The following is a 26504-nucleotide window of genomic DNA, read 5'->3' as shown; positions in this document are numbered from 1 at the left end:
AGTCTATCAGTGTCATCCGTTTTGTCACCAAAGCCCCATATACTACCCACCACTGCGACCTGTATGCTCTCGTTGGCTGGTCCTCGCTTCATATTCGTTGCCAAACCCACTGGCTCCAGGTCATCTATAAGTTTAAGCCAATGACTGGAGAAAAAAAATAAATCACTGAAGCTGGAGACATATCTCCCTCACTAAATTTAAGCATCAGCTGTCAGAGCAGCTTACCGATCGCTGCAGCTGTACACCGCCCATCTAACCAACTACCTACCTCCTCCCCATATGTTTTTCTGCTCTTTTGCACACCAGTATTTCTACTTGCACATCCTCATCTGCACATATCACTCCAGTGTAAATTGCTAAATTGTAATTACTTCACCACTATTGGCAGATTTATTGCCTTACCTCATTTGCACACACTATACAGATTTTTCTATTGTGTTATTGACTGTACGTTTGTTTATCCCATGTGTAACTCTGTGTCACACTGCTTTGCTTTATCTTGGCCAGGTCGCAGTTGTAAATGATAACTTGTCCTCAACTGGCCTACCTGGTTAAATAAAGGTGAAAAAAAAGAAGTAAAATAAAGTCTTAGGTAGAAATTACAAATGTATCCGATATCGAGACAAGACCCAGACACTCAAAACGTTGTCTCTAGACCAGACTCCAGTACTACAACATTGGAATCAGGAATGAGGGGCAGCGTCGGGCACACGTCGAGATATAATAAGTAGCTAATTCCCAAACATTGAGCAATATGACATTTAATCGATTACAAATTACATGACCCTCCCCTGGACTAAATTTAAAAAAAATACTAAACACGCCCCCATTGAAATATAAAAAGCATGACCCTCCCCCATTTTCCTCCTGGTGATAATTGTGTAAATTTCGACTGCTCCCTAAGAACATTTTAAACATGAATTTATAATAAAAAACATGTATTTTTCATCATTAACAGTGTGCAGGTCTCTCTTTTCTATCAATAACTAATAATAATTGGATTTATATTGTGCTTTTCCCTATATTCAAAGCACTTTTCATTGTATGGAGGGGAACTCTCCACATAACAATCAAGTAATGACATCAAGCTGAACCTCCCGGAAACATGACTCTGCGATTGCATAATTCAATGCATAATCAACTATTGTGAATACAAAGCTGTATGAAACCTCACACATCTTACAATGCCTAAGGGATTTGATGATAGCCCATTTACCTTTTTATTTAGTCATTGTGTAAACATGACCTCACTTTTAGAAATGACTACAAAAACCCATTGATTAGCTTCCAACTTACACCCTATTCCAGGGTACTCCAACCCTGTTCCTGGACAGCTACCCTCCTGTAGTTTTTCAATCGAACCCCAGTTGTAATTTACCTGATTCAGCTTATAAACCAGCTCATTATAAGAATCAGGTGAGCAAGATTAGGGTTGGAGGGAAGACCTACAGGATGGTAGCTCTCCAGGAACAGGGTAGGAGAGCCTCGGAACTATTCCCTATATAGTACACTATTTTTGGGTCAGGCTCAATAGGAGCAGGAGGACCTGCTACCCAAAGGGGCTGAGGACAGCTGTCCAGCAGCCATACAGGGAGTTCAGGTGTGTATGTGCTTGTCGTCACTACAGGGTGTTCTTGGCTATAGCGTTCAGAGAGCGGACTTTGCTCACGTCTGCCACCTTCAGGCCATACTCGGGAGCTGTCAGCGAGGCACCCATGTTCACACAGGAGTTTCTGCAGCGGAGAACAGACAGAACTAATAAATGAAGTACTAATTTCATTTATGTAGCACTTTTAACTAAACGCATTGTCACAAGTGCTTTATGGGTAAACGGGTTTGCTTTATGGCAAGGACTCACCTGAACTTCATGGCAGAGTCCTTACTGGAGCGAGCAGAACAATGGAATTCCAGAACCCCAGAACTTTCTAGAATCCTCTGGAGATTCCGCTCTGTAATACCCCCTCCTAGAACAGACACACACATTAGAAAGATAAGAACATTAGGTACATTGTTACTGCAGACTTGTATGCAGTATCCAGTGATGATCAGCTGAAAGGGGGAATTCACTTTACTTATACAAATGTAGGGCACTTACCAGGCATAATGGTTATTCTCCCTTTAGCCTGTTGGATGAAAAAGTAGCAAAGGACAGATCAGAAAACATGTAAGGGGACAGAGGGGCATGATAGGTTGGATAAATAAGGTGTGAAATTAGTTTTGAAACCTATTTCTTCGAAGGTAAATGGGAGGATATTAGGTGAGAAAGTCTCTTCAGACTATTGAGATGCACCCTGTGTGTAGGGAGTTTGGGGTTGTTTTGGGACTGGGTAGGAGGAGTAAGTTTTAGGATTGGATCCCTGCCCATTGTTCCAGACTCTCACCTGTTCCACCAGGCGTTTGATGAGAGGCAGTCCCTCCAGAGCGGAACAGTCACATCCGCTGGTCAGAACACGCTCAAACCCCAAAGACACCAGCGTCTCCAAGGTAACCATGGGGTCGTGCACCATGTCAAAGGCTAAAACACAGCAATCAAAGGTCAGGGTTGGGGTGAATTTCTTTCATGTGTCAGCTGTTGCTTCTATGTCTTAACATAAATGTCACCAAGACCAGACCAAACCAATCAGTCATGAAACCATAGGAATCTGTTTTACCTCTGTGAAAAGTAACAGGTAGAGGACGAGAAACAGCTGGTGGAGAGAGAGGGAATAAAGGAATAAATTGGATTAAATGATAATCCGCATCACTGACAGTTTCTGTTGATTTTCAAACACTCGCTCAAGGATCCCAGGAACCTCAGATGGCAGGGCCAAGACCCTGTGCCCACTCACGCACACTCCTACCTAGCAATTCCATACAGAGTTCAGCGTCTACTCTCCCATCCTCAGTCAGAGCTCCCAGCACCAGTCCATCTGCCCCATGACTCCTAACCAGCTCAATGTCCTTTCTCATCACCTCCACCTCACGGTCCGAGTACAGGAAATCCCCCCCGCGTGGACGGATCATGGTATAGACCGGGATACGTACATACTGCTTCACCACCTGCAGCAGACCTGGGCCAAACCAAGTGATGGAGAGATAGGGGGAAAGAGAGGTTACAACACAGCATTGATACTTAAGTTATGAAAAGTGAAAAACACTACCTTCATACAACATAAAGCACAGACAGTGAAAAGCCCTACATGCACGCAATCTTTTATGCCATCCGTTGACAGACACCCATAAACATGAATTGAGATCTGTATGGGTTTACCCATATACAGGCTGTGGGTCTCACCCTCACCTATACTGGGCGTGATTCCTCCTTCTAGCAGACTAGAACACAGCTCCAGCCGACCAGCACCTGTGGGTTATAAACATACACCAAGTATTTATTTTGATTTAACTAGGAAGTCAGTTAAGAACAAATTCTTATTTACAATGATGGCCTACTCTAGATAATGCTGGGCCAATTGTGCGCTACCCTATGGGACTTCCAATCATGTGATGCAGCCTGGATTCGAACCAGGTACTGCAGTGACGCCTCTTGCACTGAGATGCAGTGTCTTAGACCACTGCGCCACTCAGGAGCAGATTGGTGTTACGTTTCCCTTTTTAACTCGGCAAGTCAGTTAAGCACAAATTCTTGTTTACAATGACGGCCCACGGTGTGTAGCGATGATCAACTACATACCGCGCCCGCCAAGTTAAGCCACGCAAGAGCTGGGTTCAATAGGGTCTGGCTTCAACAGACATGTGTGCTAGCTAGCTAGCGTTGTACATGCTAGCTAGCACACGCTAGCACTACCTAGCTAGCTATTAGCATTACATCACTACATGCCGCACCCACTAGCATTACGTCACTAGAAGCATTACATCATTACATGCACACTAGCTAGTACTAGCTAGATAGTGTATATTAGCTAGCGTGCATGTAATGACGTAATGCTAGTGGGTGCGGTATGTAGTGACGTAAAGCGAATGGTAGTTGTACTCCTACAAGTACCCTCAATGACAGTGAGTGCCACTATAACCTTCAACCTGGTATTTCTGCTTTCCACAACCGCACTGTAGTTCCACCAATCTGTCTTACAGTCTCTGCATATGATACATCATGACTGATTATATATCTCAACCTCTCTGCACCTGGTATCCACTGAATACTGCACTATGTTCCCCTCCACAATTACAACACTTAACCTTCACATTGCTCCCATATATTCACCATAATCATGTTCCCCTCCACACTTGGCACATATTTTATTTCCTTTACACTGAACAGCTACATGTCCCATTCTTTGACATTTAAAACACAGCAATGGGAATGGCGACAAATTCTCTGACATTGAAACTACGGAATCCTATCTGTACTTGTCCAGGCAAAACCTCAAACCTCAGCAGCACTGATACGCTTTCACATCTTTGACCCTCTTTCCTACTGATCAACCTTTTGGCCTCAATCACTGCCTCCCTTCACATTAATATATTCTATGGACATAGATATTGGAACCCCGGCGATGACTCCCTCAACCTAGCATAAGCACCAGGGACATGGCTTTTAATCTTATCTTTTTTATTGGCAGGATCTTCCCTTGCTGAGCCGGACTACCACAAAATATTATCTATCTACCTTCAACGAACCGGGCTAGTTTGACTTCACCTCGCTCTTTCTCTATGACATTGGTTAGTCAGATGTGGTGTAAATGAGGCCTTGTGGTCTCACCAAACACCATCACCACTTTCCACTCCAACACATTATTACTTGTGCGTCCTACCTTGGCCTTCTTTATGATCGCTCTTCTTCCTTCACCCTCATCCTCCCGCTCCATAGCAATCAGAACTGACACCAATATTGTTCGCATTCCAGCACAGCTGTTGCTTCTCCAACCTTTCCTCCATGTCGTCCACAGTACTGGCTGCCATTTCCAACCCGAGCGTGTTGTCAAGACCTTTCTCACACTCAAACAAGGGCCAGCCTTATCATGTTTTTGATGAGGTAAATAACATTTAAACTGTTTTCAGCGTCACAAGTCTACTCCTCTTCGGCAAGCACACACCCAACCCTAATCTAATCTAATGCACCTGATTCTAATAATTAGCTGGTTGATAAGCTGAATCAGGTTAGTTACAGCTGGGATTGGATTGAAAACCTACAGGAAGGTAGCTCTCCAGGAACAGTATGGCAGAGTCTTGGTCTAAAGTCAACTTCACTTAGGGGAGGTTAGTTTACACTATAGTATTACAGCCTACCTCCCCTCTCGGCGTTGATGGCAGACTCCACACTGTCCACACACACCTCCATCAAAAAGCCCTCTGCCATCCTACACACACGGAGAGAAATATTGTTTCCATGAAATGCCAGACTGGTGTAACGTTACTCAAAAACAATTCACACAGCATATGTCGACAAATACCAAACTTTTATGCTATTTCAAGTTTCGACTTCCGTGTTCACCTACCCGTCAACCAAAGATTTGTATTACTAGCTCCTTGTTCTGTGTGCGCGTCAACTCTCCACCGTTTCAGCCTTCACTAGTAGTCAAGATCCAACCCTTCATTCGGCCATTGGTCACGCTCATCTGTTTTGCCCTATCTGTGATCGATTAATCGTCCTGGTGAAACGTCAATCATAGAAAGAGTTGATTGAATATGGGTTTTTAATCCACAAGTATCAATACATGTATGTTTGTGATGTTAAAAATGTTTTAAATAGTACAACTGTAAAATGTTATTTGCGTAGCCTCGATGTGACGTCAGAGGTCAGAGTTGAATTGCATGGCTCTGTTAGGAAACACTTACGGTTGTGTAACGTTTTTTTTTTTAATCGATGCCCCGTCTTCCTACCGCTGTTGCGTGAGAGGACCATTTTAAATAAGGATGCTGCTCCCTTCGTTACGGACGTTGGTGTCGTGTGGCTGTCGAAATGCTGGGAGAGGATTTCAGCAGAGCAATGTAAGTGGAGAAAATGGGCTAGCTAGCAAGTTGCTAACGTTATCATGACTGACTAACCTGTATCATGTCGGGAAAAATGGTCATATCATGACGTCAGTGATTTTTCAGGTCGGAAAGTCGGAGCTCTAGAAAGATGCCCGATTTCCCGTCTTGGAATTCTAGGTTGAATGACCGTTCAAAACTATTGTTCCCAGGCGGACCTGGTTTTTCAACTGAGTTCCCAGTTGTCTTGAACGCACTGAAATCGGAGTTTCGAGTTCCCTGTTTTTTTTTAACGCGGCATAAATTTCACTCCAAGGTGAAGGAAGCACAGTAGATGCGGTAGCTAAAGAGGGCAATGGAACGCAGACCGTGGGGTATAGAACAAGGACGCTCGATTGAAGCACATTAAACAACTCTGATCTAACAAAGTGGATATTCGTCATGATTGATGTATTGTAACACGCCCACAATGTGGTTACTAAAGTCAAATTTGGATATGTGGCAGTTTTTCGCTGTATAACATTTAGAAGTTGTTCCTTTTCAGATTTAGAAGTGACTGCTAAATGCTAAGTCCAGTTCATATAAACTGGTAGCATAGCTAGCATACAGAAATCGGTGCTGGTAGGCAGTCGTTTTTAACTGCAATGCAGTTGATTGGTGACGATGACATTTATGGGGTCAATTTCACGCCATATGTATTGAATTAAAAATACATTAATTGTTAACATGAAAAATAAAGTTGAATGTAAACATTTGAGGACGGGTTAAATAATGATGTTGTTAGCAAATCATTTTAAACTCTGTGACATGATTAAAAAATATTTGAAAACGAATGCAAAGTCGTTTATGGTTAAACTTTCCCAGCAATCAATCCTATTGAATACATTTTGCCTACGCCCTTGCCTGCATGTACTACCTTTTTGGTTGCGCCACTCGTATCTTTGCTTTCACTGCCAGTCTTTTCGATTGCGAGTTTTGTCATTATTTTTCCGTGAAGGGCGGGGTTTAGAGGGAAGCGTAGACAATGAGTCTCCATTGGTCCGCTAGTTTTGGAGTGACGGTTCGTCTTAACCCAATCAAATGAACATGATAGACAGGCTTTTTTCTTCTATTGCCTACTTAAGTAGATGGTCTGAATTACCTGTTGCACAGGTGTATGGCAAACCAGTTACCAACACCTGCGCCGAACGTTACGTTGTGCAACAGGTAATTCATATGTTTAACCAAGTAGTTAGATGGTTTGTCATTAAATGTATTAGATAGACATGCTTCTAATATCCGTACATTATTGACCCATGACTGACAATTTTCAAGTACATTAGCTAAAACGAGGTGACGTCAGACCGTCTACTTAAGTAGGCAATAGAAAAAAAGCCTGTTCAGGAGACTCCAAGATGGCAGCTTGAGCACATGCTTCCTTCTGAGCTCTGCATACCAACTTTTTTGAAAGATAGTGAAAAGTGTATTATTTTGAACTACCAAATTAATACTTTGTTTGCTAAAAACACCAGGTTATTGATGACTTAAGATTATATTTTCCAAAATGTGACAAAGAGAAATCTTGGCTACCTCCTCGGTCGTTATACAGGAGGTAAGTGCTTTGATTGACAACTGCCACAGCTATACTGGCCTGACAGACTGAGGATTTTCCTTCTTTGCGTATAATCCCACGCAAACCTCCAGCTTTCAAGAAAGGCATGTTTGAACTGGGCCCAGATGCCACTGGCAATAATGATGTTATCACCACTCTTTCCAGGCTCATCAATGCAAGGCTGATGCCATAGAGAAAATGGTCAGTGACAACGCAATGAAATAGAGGGCTTAAAAAAAACTGTTGACTTTGCATGCATGGAAATCAAGAATGTTAAGGTCACCCACATCAAAAGCATGTCAAAAAGGAGGGAAAGATGGACTTGTGCTGAAGAAGAATCGCGGAACTCGAAAGCTACTCCAGACGGTGGATTCTGAGACTATGGAGTTCCCGAGGCAGATGGGGAGAACGTGTGGCAAGAGACCATCAACGTCTGCCAAGCTATCCTACCTAAGGAGAAGGCTAAGCTAGCAGATGTTGTCGACACTACATTGCCTCGACACGAGAAGGCAGGGTGACTCCAAGCCCAGAGGTGTCATTCTCCAGTTCACATCACGGATCTACAGGGATACCACTTGGGAAAGCAGCCAAGAAATCTACCTTCCTACGTGACCGCAACCTGCGGTTTGCTGAATACCTCTCGAAGGCAGACAGAGAAAGGAGAGAGAAACTGTGGCCAGCTATGGAAAAATCACGAAAAAAGGGGAAAGCGGCTTACTTCATCAGAGGGCGCGCTTTCATCAACGGATCCGAAATCAACCTTCCTCCATGAGGACTGTCATGGACTGTGCCTGGTGATAAGCATAGGCTACCTAGATAGCTAGCTCTGTGATCAGATCCCATTCCCGGCTCTAAGGTTATTTCACTTTCATTCTAACTGCACAGGACTACTGGAGTAATGGATATTTACTATTTCATTTCTGATATTTTTATCTGCAGTATAGGCAGTGAGCAAGCTCTTTTTAATCTTTTATGCTAAACTATTCTCACTCAATCATTTATATCTATATGGTGTGCAATGCTGGTTTCTTTTCATTCTGACTCGATTTGCGATTGTTTAGCTCGTAGTACTTTCTGTTCTGTATTCCACTTTGTCGTTGTCTATAGTTTTACTCAATAAAGCTAGGGGGTTAAGAAATAATGTAAAGCGGAAAGCCTTATTTTTATTTGCCAAACAGTTTAAAACAGATTTATGTTTTTTTCAAGAGTCTCATTCAGTTTCTACTGATGTCAACTTCTGGAGATCTCAGTGGGGAAGTTATGTATGGCTCTCATGGTTCTGAACGCTCTGCTAGAGTTATCACTCTAAAGAATAATTTCAATGGAAGCATTTTTCACTCTGACTGACTCTTTTGGTCACTTTCTTTGCCTTGTTATTAACTGCAACATTATTATTATTATTATTATTATTATTATTATTATCACCAACATTTATGGTACAATTCCATACTTGAAAATGATCAGTTAGTTGAATCTTTGGAAAAGCGTATTCTCCATTGGCTAACCAAGTTCCCTAATGCTTTACTTATAGTAGGTGGGGATTTTAATATTTCTCAGAATAATTAAATTTATAGATGGCCTCTGGGACAGTCCACTTCTACGAATACAAGTTTGAGGCAGTTTATGGGTCTCATTGGGTCTCATTGATATTATAGGTATTTGGAGAGTAAAGTTTCCTAATGACAAGTCTTACCTGGAGTAATAAGGCACACTCCAGACAATCAGGCATACATTTTTGGCTGGTGTCTAAATATGTTGATTAACAGGGTAGTTCTGTTAACATCCTTGCCACTCCCCTTACTGATCAGAGCTATTTATATTGACATTCAACTTTTAATCTCTGATTATGGTCTTGGCAGAGCATCCTACTGGAAGCTTAATGGCTCTATATTAAAACATGAGTTGGTCAAGATGGAGATAAACAATTTAATCACACACTTCTGGAACAAAGCTGTAAATGACAATTCATACAGTAATAACTGGGAGATTTTTAAATATGAGGTTGGAAAATATTTACGAAACTATGGGAGTATTCTTGCCGAGGAGAGCTGAAGAAGTGTAATTACAAATATCACCTGTCTTGTTCAAAAGCCTGTTGAAAGTCTCTCAGAGGAGGATAAATATGTTCTGAGTTACAACACAAGTTGGAGGATATGTATTAACTTAAAGCAGAGGGAGCCTTTCAGATCTAGGAAGAAATGGCTAGAGGGTGAACAAAATTCCTTTTTTTCAGGTTAGAAAAATACCACTCTAAAAATAATACAATTCAACAATTAAATGTTAATTTTCTCATCACAGATGATCCCAAATTAATCTAACTTTAGTTGCAACTTCTACAGTAATTTATATAGTTCTAAGTTTTGTGAGGTTTCCTCAACTCTCTTTTTTTTGACTCTGGGGAATGTGAAATCAATTGGGGAGGAGGCTGAGAAGGAACGGTGTGATGACCCTATTATAGTTGAAGAGGTAATTTATTCTATTGAACACCTTAAAAATAATAAGTCTCCTGGGACTGATGGTATATCTGCTGAGTTTTACAAAACTTCTTCTCAACAGTTAGCCCTATTTCTGTTGGTCTTTTCTGAAAGAATTGCAAATAATGCTTTCCCTCCCAGTTTGACTCAAGGTCTGATTGATTACATTAATATCTAAGCCCAAGAAATACTTGCTTCTCCTCAGTAATTGGTGTCCAGTCTGTCTGCTCAATAATGACTACAAAATATTAGGCAGTATTGGACTCAATTATATAAGAGACCCAATCTGGCTTCATGAGAAATAGACATATATCTAGTAAGATCTGACTGGTGTTATTGGTGTTACCTTATTGACTATTCTGATCTAATCATCGAAGATAGTTTTGTCTTCTTAGACTTTTATAAAGCCTTCGATACATTGGAACATGCATTTCTATTTCTCTCCCTTGAAATTTTGTTTGGGGGAATTATTTTGTTGTACTATGAATGGGAACAGTTCCATTAAATTAAAGCATGGTATTTCTCCTAGATTTGATTTGAAAAGAGGAATTAGGCAAGGTTGCCCAATTTCGCCTTACCTCTTCCTGCTTGCAACCCAACTTCTTACAAGTTCTGTTAAATCCAGCAATTTTAAAAGGGATCTCTATTGCTGACAGAGATATTATCATAAGTCAGCTTGCAGATGACACCACCCTCTTTTTGAAAGATGCTGACCAGATTCCTAGAGCAGTCGATGTGATAAATATTTTTTCCAAAGCATCTGGTCTTTGCCTAAACCTTAAGTGTGAATTGTTTGCTGTTAAACACTGTGATACCCTCTATATGCAATGTTCCAGTCAAGGAAAAAGTAACATACCTTGGGATTACCGTATCTAAGGTAATCAACAGGAAAGATGCTCATTAAATGTCATACCTATTATTGAAAAAAATGAAAAGAAGATGAACCATAGGTTGCGAAGGGATTTATCCTTGAAAGGTTGAGTATTGCTTTCTAAAGCTGAAGGTATTTCAAGACTTACTTATGCAGCCCAGTCCCTACAAGTATAGGTAAAGCGGTTGTCCAGATGTTTTTGAACTTCATCTGGAAAAATCGTACACATTATATTAGGAAATCTGTCGTTATGAACATATATGAATATGGTGGTCTCAATTTTTTCTTAATAATGCTTTTAAGATAAATTGGGCTAAACATTTCTTAAAGAATCCTACTTCAATTTTGAATTTCATCCCTCATATCTTCTCCTGTTTTGGTGGCTTCAATTTCATGTTACTTTGTAACTATACTCTCAAAAAAATAAAGGGAACACTTAAACAACACATCCTAGATCTGAATGAAAGAAATAATCTTATTAAATACTTTTTTCTTTACATAGTTGAATGTGCTGACAACAAAATCACACAAAAATAATCAATGAAAATCCAATTTATCAACCCATGGAGGTCTGGATTTGGAGTCACACTCAAAATTAAAGTGGAAAACCACACTACAGGCTGATCCAACTTTGATGTAATGTCCTTAAAACAAGTCAAAATGAGGCTCAGTAGTGTGTGTGGCCTCCACGTGCCTGTATGACCTCCCTACAACGCCTGGACATGCTCCTGATGAGGTGGCGGATGGTCTCCTGAGGGATCTCCTCCCAGACCTGGACTAAAGCATCCGCCAACTCCTGGACAGTCTGTGGTGCAACGTGGCGTTGGTGGATGGAGCGAGACATAATGTCCCAGATGTGCTCAATTGGATTCAGGTCTGGGGAACGGGCGGGCCAGTCCATAGCATCAATGCCTTCCTCTTGCAGGAACTGCTGACACACTCCAGCCACATGAGGTCTAGCATTGTCTTGCATTAGGAGAAACCCAGGGCCAACCGCACCAGCATATGGTCTCACAAGGGGTCTGAGGATCTCATCTCGGTACCTAATGGCAGTCAGGCTACCTCTGGCGAGCACATGGAGGGCTGTGCGGCCCCCAAAGAAATGTCACCCCACACCATGACTGACCCACCGCCAAACCGGTCATGCTGGAGGATGTTGCAGGCAGCAGAACGTTCTCCACGGCGTCTCCAGACTCTGTCACGTCTGTCACATGTGCTCAGTGTGAACCTGCTTTCATCTGTGAAGAGCACAGGGCGCCAGTGGCGAATTTGCCAATCTTGGTGTTCTCTGGCAAATGCTAAACGTCCTGCACGGTGTTGGGCTGTAAGCACAACCCTCACCTGTGGACGTCGGGCCCTCATACCACCCTCATGGAGTCTGTTTCTGACCGTTTGAGCAGACACATGCACATTTGTAGCCTGCTGGAGGTCATTTTGCAGGGCTCTGGCAGTGCTTCTCCTGCTCCTCCTTGCACAAAGGCGGAGGTAGCGCTCCTGCTGCTGGGTTGTTGCCCTCCTACGGCCTCCTCCACGTCTCCTGATGTACTGGCCTGTCTCCTGGTAGCGCCTCCATGCTCTGGACACTACGCTGACAGACACAGCAAACCTTCTTGCCACAGCTCGCATTGATGTGCCATCCTGGATGAGCTGCACTACCTGAGCCACTTGTGTGGGTTGTAGACTCCGTCTCATGCTACTACTAGAGTGAAAGCACTGCCAGCATTCAAAAGTGACCAAAACATCAGCCAGGAAGCATAGGAACTGAAGTGGTCTGTGGTCCCCACCTGCAGAACCACTCCTTTATTGGGGGTGTCTTGCTAATTGCCTATAATTTCCACCTGTTGTCTATTCCATTTGCACAACAGCATGTGAAATTTATTGTCAATCAGTGTTGCTTCCTAAGTGGACAGTTTGATTTCACAGAAGTGGGATTGACTTGGAGTTACATTGTGTTATTTAAGTGTTCCCTTTATTTTTTTGAGCAGTGTATAACATTGATAAGATTCCTACAAAATGATCTGCTTTTTATAGACAAGTGTTCTTAGTGTGGTCGTTAATATATAAACAAAATTTCCTAGCATAGGTATTTCATTTGGAACAATGAGGATATTTTGTATAGAAACAAGTCTGAACTGGTTCAATAATCATATCCTGCTTGTTAGTCAACCTTTTAAAGCAGAAGGATTGTTACTCAATTATGAGGAATTTTTATCTCGTTTATAATATCCCTGTTACACCTTGAGTTCGCCATAGTCTTTGATGCTATTCCATCTGGAACTCTCATGGTGTTTAGAGGTGTAACCAGACCTCACCTTCTTGACCTACCCTCGCTTGGGGCAGCAGGTAGCCTAGTAGGTAGAGCGTTGGGCCAGGATCCGGAGGTTGCTAGATCGAATCCCCAAGCTGACAAGGTAAACATTTGTCATTCTGCCCCTGAACAAGGCAGTTAACCCACTGTTCCTAGGCTGTCAGTGTAAATAAGAATTTGTTCTTAACTGACTTGCCTAGTTAAATAAAGGTTGAATTATTATATATTTTTTTTACGGCATTCTAGAGCGAGTGTCACGTCCTGGCCAGTATAAGGATTAATTGTTATTGTAGTTTGGTCAGGACGTGGCAGAGGGTATTTGGTTTATGTGGTTCGGGGTGGTGTTTTTTCTAAAAGGGCATTTGATTTAAGTATTCCGGGGTTTTTGGGCACTGTTCCTTGTTTACGTATTTCTATGTTGATCTAGTTAGTTGTATGTCTATGTTTGGTTAATTGGGGTGGACTTCCAATTGAAGGCAGCTGTGTGGTGTTGCCTTTGATTGGAAGTCCTAAATTAGTTGGGTGTGTTTGTCTGTGTAATTGTGGGAGATAGCGTGAGTGAGCCTAAACAAGAACCAAACAGGACTGTCCAGTATATCGTGAGTACGTTTTGTTATTTTGTATATTCATTTTGAGTTTATTAAATGTTGAAAATGAACTATCTCAACTTTGCTGCATATTGGTCTTCATTTTCCGACGATGATTTCGCCATATCGTCTGACGACGAAGAAATCCCTGACAGCGAGTGTTAGAGGATTGCGCAGTCAGATGGACGAGAGTACATGTGACCGACCGCCTCGATCTTATGTAGCAACAATTTAATTTTTACAAATATTTACATTGGATAAAAGTGGAGACGCCGAGCTAGAAAATTGTATATCATACACTGCAATTGAGGAACAATGGGAAAGTAATTCTGCTTTGAAAGTTGATGAACTTGTAACCCCGCTTTTGAGAAAATGATCCTTGAATGTTTTGGTACATCTACTGGAGCGTTCTTCTTTGTCTACACCCATTTAACATCATTCACATGCTCTTAAGCCTTAGCCCAGCCCGTCTCTTTAAGGATTCACATGTGAGACCATGTGCTAAACAGAGTGAGTAGTTTAGTAAACAACCAAAGATTTCAAAACTAAAAGTGGTAAAAGTAGTAGCCTACAATAAGGGAAAAACTGCAGGTAAAAATACACTTTAGCTAGCCCATAGCCTACATCCTAATCTGACTGCAGGTCATGAAGTTGGACATTTACATACACTTAGGTTGGAGTCATTAAAACTCGTTTTACAACCACTTCACAAATTTCTTGTTAACAAACTATAGTTTTGGCAAGTCGGTTAGGACATCTACTTTGTGCATGACACAAGTAATTTTTCCAACAATTGTTTACAGACAGATTATTTCACTTATAATTCACTGTATCACAATTCCAGTGGGTCAGAAGTTTACATACACAAAGTTGACTGTGCCTTTTAACAGCTTGGAAAATTCCAGAAAATGATGTCATGGCTTTAGAATCTTCTGATAGGCTTATTGACATAATTTCAGTCAATTGGAGGTGTACCTGTGGATGTATTTCTAGGCCTACCTTCAAACTCAGTGCCTCTTTGCTTGACATCACTGGAAAATCAAAAGAAATCAGCCAAGACCTCAGAAAAAAATGCAGACCTCCACAAGTCTGGTTCATCCTTGGGAGCAATTTCCAAACGCCAGAAGGTACCACATTCATCTGTACAAACAATAGTACGCAAGTATAAACGCCATGGGACCACGCACCTGTCATACCGCTCAGGAAGGAGATGTGTTCTGTCTCCTAGAGATGATCGTACTTTGGTGTGAAAAGTGCAAATCAATCCCAGAACAACAGCAAAGGACCTTGTGAAGAAGCTGGAGGAAACCGGTACAAAGTATCTATATCCACAGTAAAAGGAGTCCTATGTCGACATAACCTGAAATGCCGCTCAGCAAGGAAGAAGCCACTGCTCCAAAACCGCCATTAAAAAAATCCAGACTACGGTTTACAACTGCACATGGGGACAAAGATCATACTTTTTGGAGAAATGTCCTCTGGTCTGAAAAAAAATAAAATAATAGAACTGTTTGGCCGTAATGACCATCGTTATGTTTGTAGGAAAAAGGGGGTGGCTTGCAAGCCGAAGAACACCATCCCAACCGTGAAGCACGGGGATGGCACCATCATGTTGTGGGGGTGCTTTGCTGCAGGAGGGACTGGTGCACTTCACAAAATAGATGGCATCATGAGGAGCAAAATTATGTGGATATATTGAAGCAACATCTCAAGACATCAGTCAGGAAGTTAAAGCTTGGTCGCAAATGGGTCTTCCAAATGGACAATGACCCCAAGCATACTTCCAAAGTTGTGGCAAAATGGCTTAAGAACAACAAAGTCAAGGTATTGGAGTGGCCATCACAAAGCCCTGACCGCAATCCCATAGAACATTTGTGGGCAGAACTGAAAAGTGCGTGGGAACAAGGAGGCCTGCAAACCTGACTCAGTTACACCAGCTCTGTCAGGAGGAATGGTCCAAAATTCACCCAACTTATTGTAGGTAGCTTGTGGAAGGCTACCAAGGCAAAACCCTGAATTAGTATTTGGTATCATGCAAACTTCTGACCCACTGGGAATGTGATGAAAGAAATAAAAGCTGAAATAAATCATTCTCTCTACTATTCTTCTGACATTTCAGATTCTTAAAATAAAGTGGTGATCCAAACTGACCTAAGACAGGGAATATTTACTAGGATTAAATGTCAGGAATTGTGAAACACTGAGTTTAAATGTATTTGGCTAAGGTGTATCTAAACTTCAGACTTAAACTGTATATTGTACTTCACATTACTCTTGTCTCTGGTAAACACACTATATCAAATAAAATCTACGTGTATTTGCACAGGATACAGAAGGTGTAAATGGTACAGTGAAATGGTTACTTGCATTAGTAGCGATATCAAAAACAGAAAGTGTCCAGATAAAAATATTTTATAATTTTTTTTATAATTATTGAACTTGTCTTAATTGATGGGTCATATGAAGGAAATGCTATAATGCTGTTCACTAGCTAGCTAACAGTATGCTTTAACTTGCAATGAAAACAAAATTAGAAATTATAATATCTGAAAATGTAGCTTGACTCTTATCCATATACACAGACGATCGCTTCACGGCAGACTGGAACCATATAACTATGTTTTGTTTGTAGCTACATCTTGTTTGGCCAGCGTTGTGTCAAGTCACTCCGGTTCACACTGACCGTGGCATGTGCAGCAAGTAGCCCATCACTTTTTGCTACTGATCTGTCGATAGCGCCTGCTAAATTCGGGGCATCAATGTTGGTGAGAAAAGTAGCAAAACTTTTGTAATTCTCAATGGCTAACGTTATATCTTTGAAAAACGGCGCGGTAGAAAGGACTATCAACACATACTGAACAGCTCACATTATAGACAGAAGCGGGCTACATGGCAGACCAATCCTCCAAACTAATCTCCTGGCATGTCCAGCCCATCCATTATCTTGTGGAATAGACACCGGCTGGAATGCGGTTTTAACCAATCAGCATCCAGGATTAGACCCACCCATTGTATAATTAAGCAATAAGACCTGAGGGGTGTGGTATATGGCCATTATACCACGGCTTAGGGCTGTTCTTAGGCACAACACCCTTAGCCGTGGTATATTGGTCATATACCACAAACCCCAGAGGTGCCTTATTGCTATTATAAACTGGTTACCAACATAATTAGAGCAGTAAAATAAATGTTTTGTCATATCCGTGGTATATGGTCTGATATAGCACGGCTGTCAGCCAATCAGCAGCATTCAGAGCTTGAAACACCCAGTTTATAATCCCGGTATATCAGCACAGTAGAATTCAATGGCTAAAGTTCATTCTTGCATGTTCTATGTTTGCGCTGCCTTAGAAGCATAAGTCGAATTGAAAACGTTGTCATTGTTGAATTCTATTTTCAAAATAGCAAGCCAGGACCGATGGTTTGGTTAGCTAAACTAGCAGGTTTGTTTTGTTACCAAGGCAATGTGCTAGCTACTTCAGTGAATGTTGAACACATTTCTACCTGCAAATGTATTAAATTATAGCCATTGTATAAAAGGATTAATCAACTCGGCACTCTGTCTTCTCTCAAAAATAATGCTACTCTGGAAAGGGCAATTTCATGAATATTCATGAGTCTCGACATAGAACCCACCGTGTGATTGGTTGAGCCTTCTTGAGTGCGTGACGTCACACAGATGCTCTACAAAGCCTTCTGTTTAGCAAGCTCGTGCCGCCGGCAAATTGTCAGAAATTGTCAGTCATGTTTTAATAAGGGTTCAGAGAGACGTCACGCAACCAAGAGAATCTGTCGGGTGATTAGTTTAGCCCTATGTCGTAACTCATGAAATTGCCCCCAGCCTTCCTACGAAAGGAAATTTCACTTACCGCATCCTATAGAGATCTTATTAAATACTAGAGGGGTTATGTCATAAACCCTAAAAGTTCCATAATGGGGTGAAAATGGGAGCCATCTTGGTCAGGGAGAAATCCAAAACCAGTCTAATTGGAATGAATGGCAGTAGAGGCATCCCACCTAGAAAAAATGTTGTAAAGACAACTGCCTGACATCCAATCTATTCTCAGTTTTGGTTGAAAGTGAAAGTTAAAGGACACAATTTTCAGGTCGTTGTTTCAATGACTTGAAACAATTTAATTTCAATATACTTGTTACCTATACGCATGGACGCAGTATAGAATATTTTTTTATGAACAATTTTATTAACAATCATACATCACTCCAGTATTTTTTTACAACATTCAAGTGCTAATTGTTTTTATTCCACTGAAGAAGCATGACTCAAATCATCGTACCTACTCATATTTCAAACATCCAGCATGACAAAGACAACATTTTCCCATGCCTCACTATTAACTTAATTATTGCCAATACATATTAAGAAAGTTTTTTTTATTTTGACCTAATTTTCAGTTCATGTAACATTTAGTCATTATTATTTATGCAACAAACTGATAATTGTTTTGTACACTTATATTGTTTACCAAAACAAGCTGGACATTACATCCGATTCTTACTCTTTTAATCAATGGCATCAACATATTGCAAAACCAATGAACTGACCAATCAACCGACTGTTGCAAAACCAATGAACAAATATGTGCAAAAACAACACATCCTGGTCCATCTTAGTATGAGAAACAAGGGCCTCCCGAGTGGTGCAGAGGTCTAAGGCACTGCATCGCCGTGTTGAGGCATCACTACAGCCTGGGGTTCAATCCCAGGCTGTGTTACAGCCGACCGTGACCTGGAGTTCCATAGGGCGGCGTACAATTGGCCCAGCGTCGTCTCGATTAGGGGAGGGTTTGGTCGGGAGGCTTTACTTTGCTCATCGTGCTCTAGCGACTCCTTGTGGCGGGCGTCTGCAAGCTGACTTCGGTCATCAATATTTCCTCTGACACATTGGCTGGCTTCCGGGTTAAACGAGCAGGTGTTAAGCAGCGTGGCTTGGCAGGTCATGTTTCGGAGGACACATGACTCGACCTTGCAGGGATGAGACAAGATCACATTTTGATATCACGAAATTGGGGAGAAAAAGGGGGTAAAAAAATAAAACGCAGTATACATTCATAAAATTGTCCATGGTATGTACTGAGTGTACAAAACATTAGGAACACCTTCCTAATATTGAGTTGTACCCCCTTTTGCCCTCAGAACAGACTCAATTTGTTGGGTCATGGACTCTGTAAGGTGTCAAAAGCCTTCCACAGGCCCATGTTGACACCAATGCTTCCCACAGTTGTCAAGTTGGCTGGATGTCCTCTGGGTGGTGGACCATTCTTGATACACATGGTCAACTGTTGAGCGTGGAAAAACCCAGCAGTTTTGCAGTTCTTGACACACTCAAACCGGTGCGCCTGTCACCAACTACCATACCCCGTTCAAAGGCACTTAACTTTTGTCTTAGCCATTCACCCTCTGAATGGCGCACATACACAAACTTTAACCTGCCTCCTCTCCTTCATCTACACTGATTTTCTTTAAAAGTGGATTTTAACAGGTGACATCAATAAGGGATCATAGCTTTCACCTCGTCCGTCTGTCATGGATAGAGTAGGAATTTCCTAATGTTTTGTACACTCAGTGTATAGCTGAAGGTTTAACATCCCTCTCTTCCATAACAACAGCGGACTCCTCATTTGCGGCAATGGCTGGCGAAGAGAAGCCAGCACTCCATCACAGCAGAGGCAGGAGTCAACACAGCTCCAGCTACATTTCCAAACGCGGCCACCAATCGGATCCTCGGCCGATGGCTGTTGGGCTGCAGTGGACTGGTGGTCGGGGCAGTGGTGTTGGGTGGTGTCACAAGGTAATGCAACACATCATGGAAGTGAAGCAATGTATTATGTACTGTAGTTGTAACCACATTGAATGGATCTTCAGTGTTCAAGGGAATTACAACTGAGAATGGGCCTACTTTGATTTAATGTGAGATGAAAAACTTGGAGCTGCAAGACCTAGCTAGTTAGCTGTAATGGTTGTGAAGACGACTCCTACGTAATATATTGTATTGAGAGATCCTGTTTGTGTGTGTTCTCCCTATCCAGGCTGACGGAGTCAGGGCTCTCAATGGTAGACTGGCACCTGGTGAGAGAGATGAAGCCTCCTCAGACTCGGGCCGAGTGGGAGGCTGAGTTTGCCAAGTACCGGCAGTTCCCAGAGTTCAAAATGTGAGTGCCTGGCCTGAATGTATAAGTCTTGATAGTTAGGCTACCTCAAAGTCTACATCAACAGAACATGTATAATTATGTTTTAAAGGGATACTGGGAGATTCTCCTGTTTTTTTCTACTTAGTGTTTGATGAACTCGTGGACACAATTTATTGTCTCTGCGTGCGATATGAAGGAAGTTAGCAGTAGTTTTGCGAGCCAATGCTAAGTGGTGTTAGAGCAATGACTGGAAGTCTACAGGTACGCTAGCATTCTTCCTCTGACTTCCTTCATACTGCACACAGAGACATGCAAATGGTATCCACAAGTTCATCTGATTTTAGAATCATGCAATATCCCTTTAAGAACCTGTTTCTGACCTTTCTAAGATACTTGACAGTGGTGTGAAAATGCTCAATTTATAGCTGCCTTAAAAAATAAGTCCTCCAAATGTCCTCTTAAAATGCTAAAGGAATTAACTGTCTCAAACCATTGGTTAGTTTTAATTTCACCTGGGAATCACTCTAAAATAGCAAGCCTTTCTGTCAAATATAGCTTGTTGCAAACTACTTAACTTTTGACTACTCATCTCATTGTTGACTCACTGTCCGCTCTGTTTTTCTCCAGAATGAACCATGACATGACCCTACCAGAGTTTAAGTTCATATTTTACATGGAGTGGGGCCACAGGATGTGGGGCAGGCTGGTAGGGCTGGCCTATGTCCTCCCCACCATCTACTTCTGGAAGAAAGGCTACTTCAACAGATCTATGAAGGGACGTGCACTGGGACTCTGTGGATTTGTCTTCTTTCAGGTAAGCGAGTAAGGATGGGGGGGTTATAGTTCAACAAATTTATGAAGGGATGCGCACTGAGACTCTAGATTTTGTCATCTTCCAGGTATGGAGGAGGGTTGGAGGATGAAGTGATGGAGAGGGAGAAAAAGAAAGTGAGAGCGAGCACACGATAGTTCAACAGATAGGGACATACACTGGGATTTGTTTTCTTCCAGGTAAAGAAGGATGTGATTGAGGGTGAGAGAGGGATTTATTTTATACTTGCCTGGGTTGAACCTGGAACGGGCGAAAGCAGGGAGGGAGGAGCGCCCTTCTCAAATCGAAAAGTAATCTGCGCCACTCGGTCATGATGTCAACAAGGCAGCATGGTGTATCGTCCAGAAACGTACATCTCTTTTCCATAAAATAAATGCTGGAATTGAACTCGTTTTCATTGGGGAGGCATGTAAAGTGTGTTCACTTTGCATGGGAAGACACAGAATCTTACTAATTACAACATGTGCCTAATTCCGCCACTTTGTTTTGAGCCGGCTTCGCCATCAGACAGAGCATGGCAACTGACTCACACTCGACACAGCCTGGTTCCACATCGAATGCAATCAACTTTCAGCCGGTGCAAAACATGCCTACACGGGCGCCCGGGCGAGATTAATCGAACCCCCTCAGAGTGAGAGGGAAAGGATAGGTCAACCGATCTATGAAGGGAATGGCGTAGTACTGAAGCACTGGATTCGCAGACCTGACAACCTGCAGGCATTTTGCGTATCATGCACACAATTTGAGGTAAAAATATGCTGGTACAAAAAACTACTCTAAAATATGCAAAAAAAAAAGCTTATTGTTGGCACGTTGTGGTTTTTGACTCAACCGTCTGAAGTTGGAGCTGAGCCAATCAGGGGGGCATCTCATATTGTATGTGTTAGTCAAGCACATATCCACAATTCTTTTGTAATTTGCTCCTTAGCTAAGGCGACATTATGACGAAGGTAGTTAGCTACAGCGGTTAGTCAACTAAGCGAAAAACGTTCTTGCCCACACGTGCTTTATCTCTGCAACGGTAGCGAGGCCATTCAGTAACATGCGGTGTTGCGAAAGTTCAGTGCGCATTGCTGCGTGGATGGAAACAAACATGGCAGATACCGTCCTTCAGAGAGCTATGTTAGACTGTTAAAGATTTAGGAGGCTTATGTTAGTTAATCGGTTCTTGATCTGTCCTCTTGATCCAGCTGTATGTCAACAGTAGGCTGCAAATGATGTGATAATAGTCAGTTCACCAATGTCAACAAGGCATGTTGAATGAATGGGAGCCTAGTAGTCAGACCTAACTTGATGGAGTAGGTCAGGGATGGAGACAATGACTGAATAAATGAAGATGATGGAGCTCTGAAACAAGCTCATATAGACCTAGTTCAGTTGCTTCATATTCTAAGTAACCTACAGTACGCTAGACTTCAAGATGGTATCCAGTAATTTAATTCCGAATTTTCTCCCCAACAAAATGTAAGAATAAGACAATTTATATTTTCACTAGACTATCCACATAAAGACACCTATTAATTAGAATAATCATTACCACTAAATGTTACCTATGAAAGTGTCATGGAGACCACCTTAATTTCATTAAATATCAAACACAAGGCTTTTGCTATAATTTAATGCTGACCACCTCTGGACCTCCACCCTACCCAACCTTAGGCTTACATCAGCACCACCTTGTCTGAAAATCCTAGGGAGAGCCCTGATTGTACATTTAAACGTATTTCTAGTTAGCTACTGAAGAGCAGCCAATTACCTAGTACCCATAACTCTATAGCCTACCATTCCTACCGAGGCAGTCTTCTGCCAACATCATTATTAGGCAAAAAAAGGTGCATTTGCCTATGACTTGAGCAGTGTGAGTGTCGCTTGCGCAGTTGTGGGGACAAGCCACGATGCTGAAGTGGTACTCATACAAATTATTCAAGATTGGCAGGTCTGGATTTGCCTCTTCCAGATGATACAGTACACAAATGTTCTGGGACTGTCTGAGAACCTAATCTGTACATGGCTTCTACAGTCTTAAGTTGTCTAAAATGGTTTCCCCATCTCTTTCCATTCCCTTCTTGTAGGGCCTCCTGGGCTGGTACATGGTGAAGAGTGGTCTGGAGGAGAAGCCAGAGTCCTATGATGTCCCCCGAGTCAGTCAGTATCGCTTGTCTGCTCACCTAGGGTCAGCTCTGCTGCTCTATTGTGCTAGTCTATGGACCGGACTCACACTGATGGTCGAGCCGCACAAGGTACTGAAACACGCACACATGCGAAAGCTCAAACTTTGCATATTAATCATGTTTTGAATCCGTGTCCCCTTCCTCTATTCCTAGTTGGCTAATACTAAGCGTCTGAACCAGCTGAGGGGGTTTGCTAAGGGCACTGTAGGATTGGTCTTCCTCACCGCACTCTCAGGTAATGGTGTGTGCTGTGTGTGCCAAAGTGACGGTTGTAGCAGGTTTGGATGTGCATTGTGTATATACAGTGTCTTCGGCAAGTATTGAGACCCCTTGACTTTTTCCACATTTTGTTAGGTTACAGCCTTATTCTAAAATTGATTAAATAATTTTTGTTCCTCATCAATCTACACACAATACCCCATAATGACAAAGCAAAACAGGATTTTATACATTTTCGCTAATAAAAAAAAAGAATATATTACATTTACGTAAGTATTCAGACCCTTTACTCAGTACTTTGTTGAAGCACCTTTGGCAGCGATTACAGCCTCGAGTCTTCTTCGGTATGACACTACAAGCCTGGCACACCTGTATTTGGGGAGTTTCTCCCATTCTTCTCTGCAGATCCTCTCAAACTCTGTCAGGTTGGATGGGGAGTGTTGCTGCACAGCTATTTTCAGGTCTCTCCAGAGATATTTGATCAGGTTTAAGTCCGGGCTCTGGCTGGGACACTCAAGGACATTCAGAGACTTATCCCAAAGCCACTCCTGTGTTGTCTTGGCTGTGTGCTTAGGGTCATTGTCCTGTTGGAAGGTGAACCTTCACTCCAGTCTGAGGTCCTGAGAGCTCTGGAGCAGGTTTTCATCAAGGATCTCTCTGTACTTTGCTCTGTTCATCTTTGCCTCGATCCTGACTAGTCTCCCAGTCCATGCCGCTGAAAAACATCCCTACAGCATGATTCTGCCACCACCATGCTTCACCTTAGGGACGGTGCCAGGTTTTCTCCAGATGTGACGTTTGGCATTCAGACCAAAGAGTTCAATCTTGGTTTCGTCAGACCATAGAATCTTGTTTCTCATGGTCATTGTAAATAGTGTTTGGCCAATATTCCGTTAGGCCAATTTACCATAAAGGCCTGATATATGGAGTGCTGCAGAGATGGTTGTCCTTCTGGAAGGTTCTCCCAACTCCACAGAGGACCTCTAGAACTCTGTCAGAGTGACCATCGGGTTCTTGGTCACCTTCCTGACCAAGGACCTTCTCCCCGGATTGCTCAGTTTGACCGGGCGGCCACCTCTAGGAAGAGTCTTGGTGGTTCCAAACTTGTTCCATTTAAGAATGATGGACGCCACTGTCTCAGAGCTCTACAGACAATTCCTTTGACCTCATGACTTGGTTTTTGCTCTGACATGCACTGTCAACTGTGGGACCTTTTATATAGACAGGTGTGTGCCTTTCCAAATATGTTCAGTCAGTTGAATTGACCACAGGTGGACTCCAATCAAGATGTAGAAACATCTCAAGGATGATCAATGGAAACAAGATGCTTTGTCATTATGGGGTATTGTGTGTAGATTGCTGAGGATTTTTGTGTTTAATACATTTTAGAATAAGGCTGTAACGTAACAAAATATGGAAAGAGTCAAGGCTGTGATCAAATCAAATTTATTTATATAGCCCTTCTTACATCAGTGATGAGACCAGTATTGTAAGGCTGTGATGAGACCAGTATCACAATACTTTTTTCCAAGGGAAAAATAAATAAATGTGACTCTGGATGACAACAGGGCGGCAGGTAGCCTAGCGTTGGGTCAGTAACCGAAAGGTCGCTGGTTCGAATCCTCGAGCCGACTAGTTGAAAAATCTGTTGTTGTGCCCTTGCTTCTGTAAGTCACTCTGGATAAGAGCGTCTGCTAAATGACAAAACATTTAAATGTAAACATAATGATGTTTCCAACATTAGGGCTGTTTTCCTAAAGACTTTAAATACGCTTCATGTTTTGTTTCCTTGCCACGATACCAATGCGTATCGCCATGCTGGTATCGTCCCGTCCCTAGTTTTGTTTCCTTGCCACAATACTGGTATCATCCCAGCCATAATAACCTTAACATGACTGACTATGGTGTGTGTCCGTGTTTGTGTGTTACAGGTGCGTTTGTAGCAGGGCTGGATGCTGGGTTGGTGTATAACTCGTTCCCTATGATGGGAGACAGATGGATCCCTGACGACCTTCTGGCCTTTTCACCAACACTCAAGAACTTCTTTGAGAACCCCACCACTGTTCAGTTTGACCATCGAGTTCTGGTACATAACGCACACAGCCTCGTTTTATTAATCTGATTTCTGTTATTTATGTAGGTGATTAATTTCGCACTTCATACCTTTTACAAAACAATGCAGCTTACGCTCATGCATGCATGCATACATTTTCGTATGGATGGACCCAGCGGCAATCGAATCCACAATCCTGGCGTTGCAAGCGCCGTGCTCTACCACCTGAGCCACAGATGACAACTAAACAGTAACTGTTACTCCCTGCCTCTCCCTCCAGGCAATCTCGTCTCTGACGGCCATCACAGGTCTCTATATGTTCTCCAGGAGGATGATGCTACCTAGGAGAGCTAAGATAGCCATATCCTGCCTTACAGCTATGGCCTATGCGCAGGTACACACACACACACACACACACACACACACAGTACGTCATACACCAATGCTTTCTTTTACACTGATGCTTTTAACTCTGTGAGGGGAGAGTGCTTTTGAAAATCAGTATGTACAATGGGTGTTCATTTGTCCCTGTGTTTCCATCCTCAGGTTGCCCTGGGCATCAGTACCCTGCTTCTTTACGTGCCCACTCCCCTGGCAGCGACCCACCAGTCAGGCTCTGTCGCCCTGCTCTCATTGGCCATCTGGGTCCTCGCAGAGCTCAGGAAGGTGGCCAAGTAGATGCCCACTTTGCCATGACTCAAACAGGCCTCCAGAGACAAACCAGTCCAAGGGGGAAAAAAAAAAGAATATTCACAAGATGTTCCAGGAAAAAAGAGAGGAGAGGAGAGAATCATTCTATAAAAAAATGGTTTGTGTCTTTTGATACTATGTCGGAACTTCTATGTTGCAAAGCTGCAAGCTCCTTCCATGGGTTTGAAGTTATATCATAACATTAGAATTAAGTCATATAAAGGTTGTTTTGATTGATGCAATGGCAAGAATGTTCAAGCTTATTTTACTAAATTTTTCCCCTGCAGTGCAGTGGTTGGGCCAGGAGGTGAGTCGCCTGTAGTTCAGAAATCTCACTGAAAGGCATTACTGTAGCTGATGACAGATGTAATTTCAATGTCACTAAATAGTGACTATTAATAAACTGAAATTGAATTGAGCAATGTAGAATTTTAGCAACCAGGAAATTAGCGATTTACACTAGATGACACGGCCACAAATTCAGAACAGCTTTCCAAGTTTGAAAACCGATTCTGCTCCGGCGGGAGAAATCAATAGGGGAATATCACAGCCAATCACAACACTGGCGGGTAAGTAATGCTGTGAAACACTGATTCCACTGTTAGTGGCAGACATATTATGGACATTTTCTGAAATTAAATAGCAAAAA

The 26504-nt window shown here is 42.3% G+C and overlaps 2 protein-coding genes and 1 long non-coding RNA gene across 5 annotated transcripts; 2 read left to right on the top strand and 1 right to left on the bottom strand.

The window, feature by feature from the left end:
* Positions 1-745: 745 nt before the first annotated feature.
* On the bottom strand, positions 746-6919 carry cutc (cutC copper transporter homolog (E. coli)). 2 transcript variants are annotated; one of them, XM_029697963.1, is made up of 10 exons: positions 6827-6919; positions 5436-5588; positions 5227-5297; positions 3281-3340; positions 2841-3050; positions 2652-2687; positions 2382-2515; positions 2096-2123; positions 1859-1964; positions 746-1733 (listed from the first exon to the last, which is right to left on the bottom strand). In XM_029697963.1, the coding sequence occupies exons 3-10, from the start codon at positions 5294-5296 to the stop codon at positions 1622-1624; spliced, it is 756 nt and encodes a 251-aa protein (XP_029553823.1). In that variant the 5' UTR covers position 5297; positions 5436-5588; positions 6827-6919; the 3' UTR covers positions 746-1621. The 2 variants fall into 2 exon arrangements, with proteins under 2 accessions (XP_029553823.1, XP_029553825.1); XM_029697965.1 differs by lacking the exon at positions 6827-6919 and adding an exon at positions 5776-5863.
* cox15 (cytochrome c oxidase assembly homolog 15 (yeast)) lies at positions 5795-26504 on the top strand. Its single transcript, XM_029697962.1, has 9 exons — positions 5795-5928; positions 19369-19550; positions 19789-19911; positions 20518-20704; positions 22795-22962; positions 23047-23128; positions 25044-25198; positions 25446-25559; positions 25712-26504. The coding sequence occupies exons 1-9, from the start codon at positions 5854-5856 to the stop codon at positions 25841-25843; spliced, it is 1218 nt and encodes a 405-aa protein (XP_029553822.1). The 5' UTR covers positions 5795-5853; the 3' UTR covers positions 25844-26504.
* LOC115152991 (uncharacterized) lies at positions 7068-8648 on the top strand. Of its 2 annotated transcripts, none has more exons than XR_003867621.1 (2): positions 7068-7116; positions 7667-8648. It is a non-coding gene; the product is annotated as an uncharacterized LOC115152991 (long non-coding RNA). The 2 variants fall into 2 exon arrangements; XR_003867620.1 differs by lacking the exon at positions 7068-7116 and adding an exon at positions 7161-7501.

Source organism: Salmo trutta, chromosome 18 (assembly GCF_901001165.1).
Source record: "Salmo trutta chromosome 18, fSalTru1.1, whole genome shotgun sequence".
Taxonomy (NCBI): Eukaryota; Metazoa; Chordata; class Actinopteri; order Salmoniformes; family Salmonidae; genus Salmo; species Salmo trutta.
The sequence above is the reverse complement of the archived record's forward strand: the minus strand, read 5'-3'. Positions and strand labels throughout refer to the sequence as shown.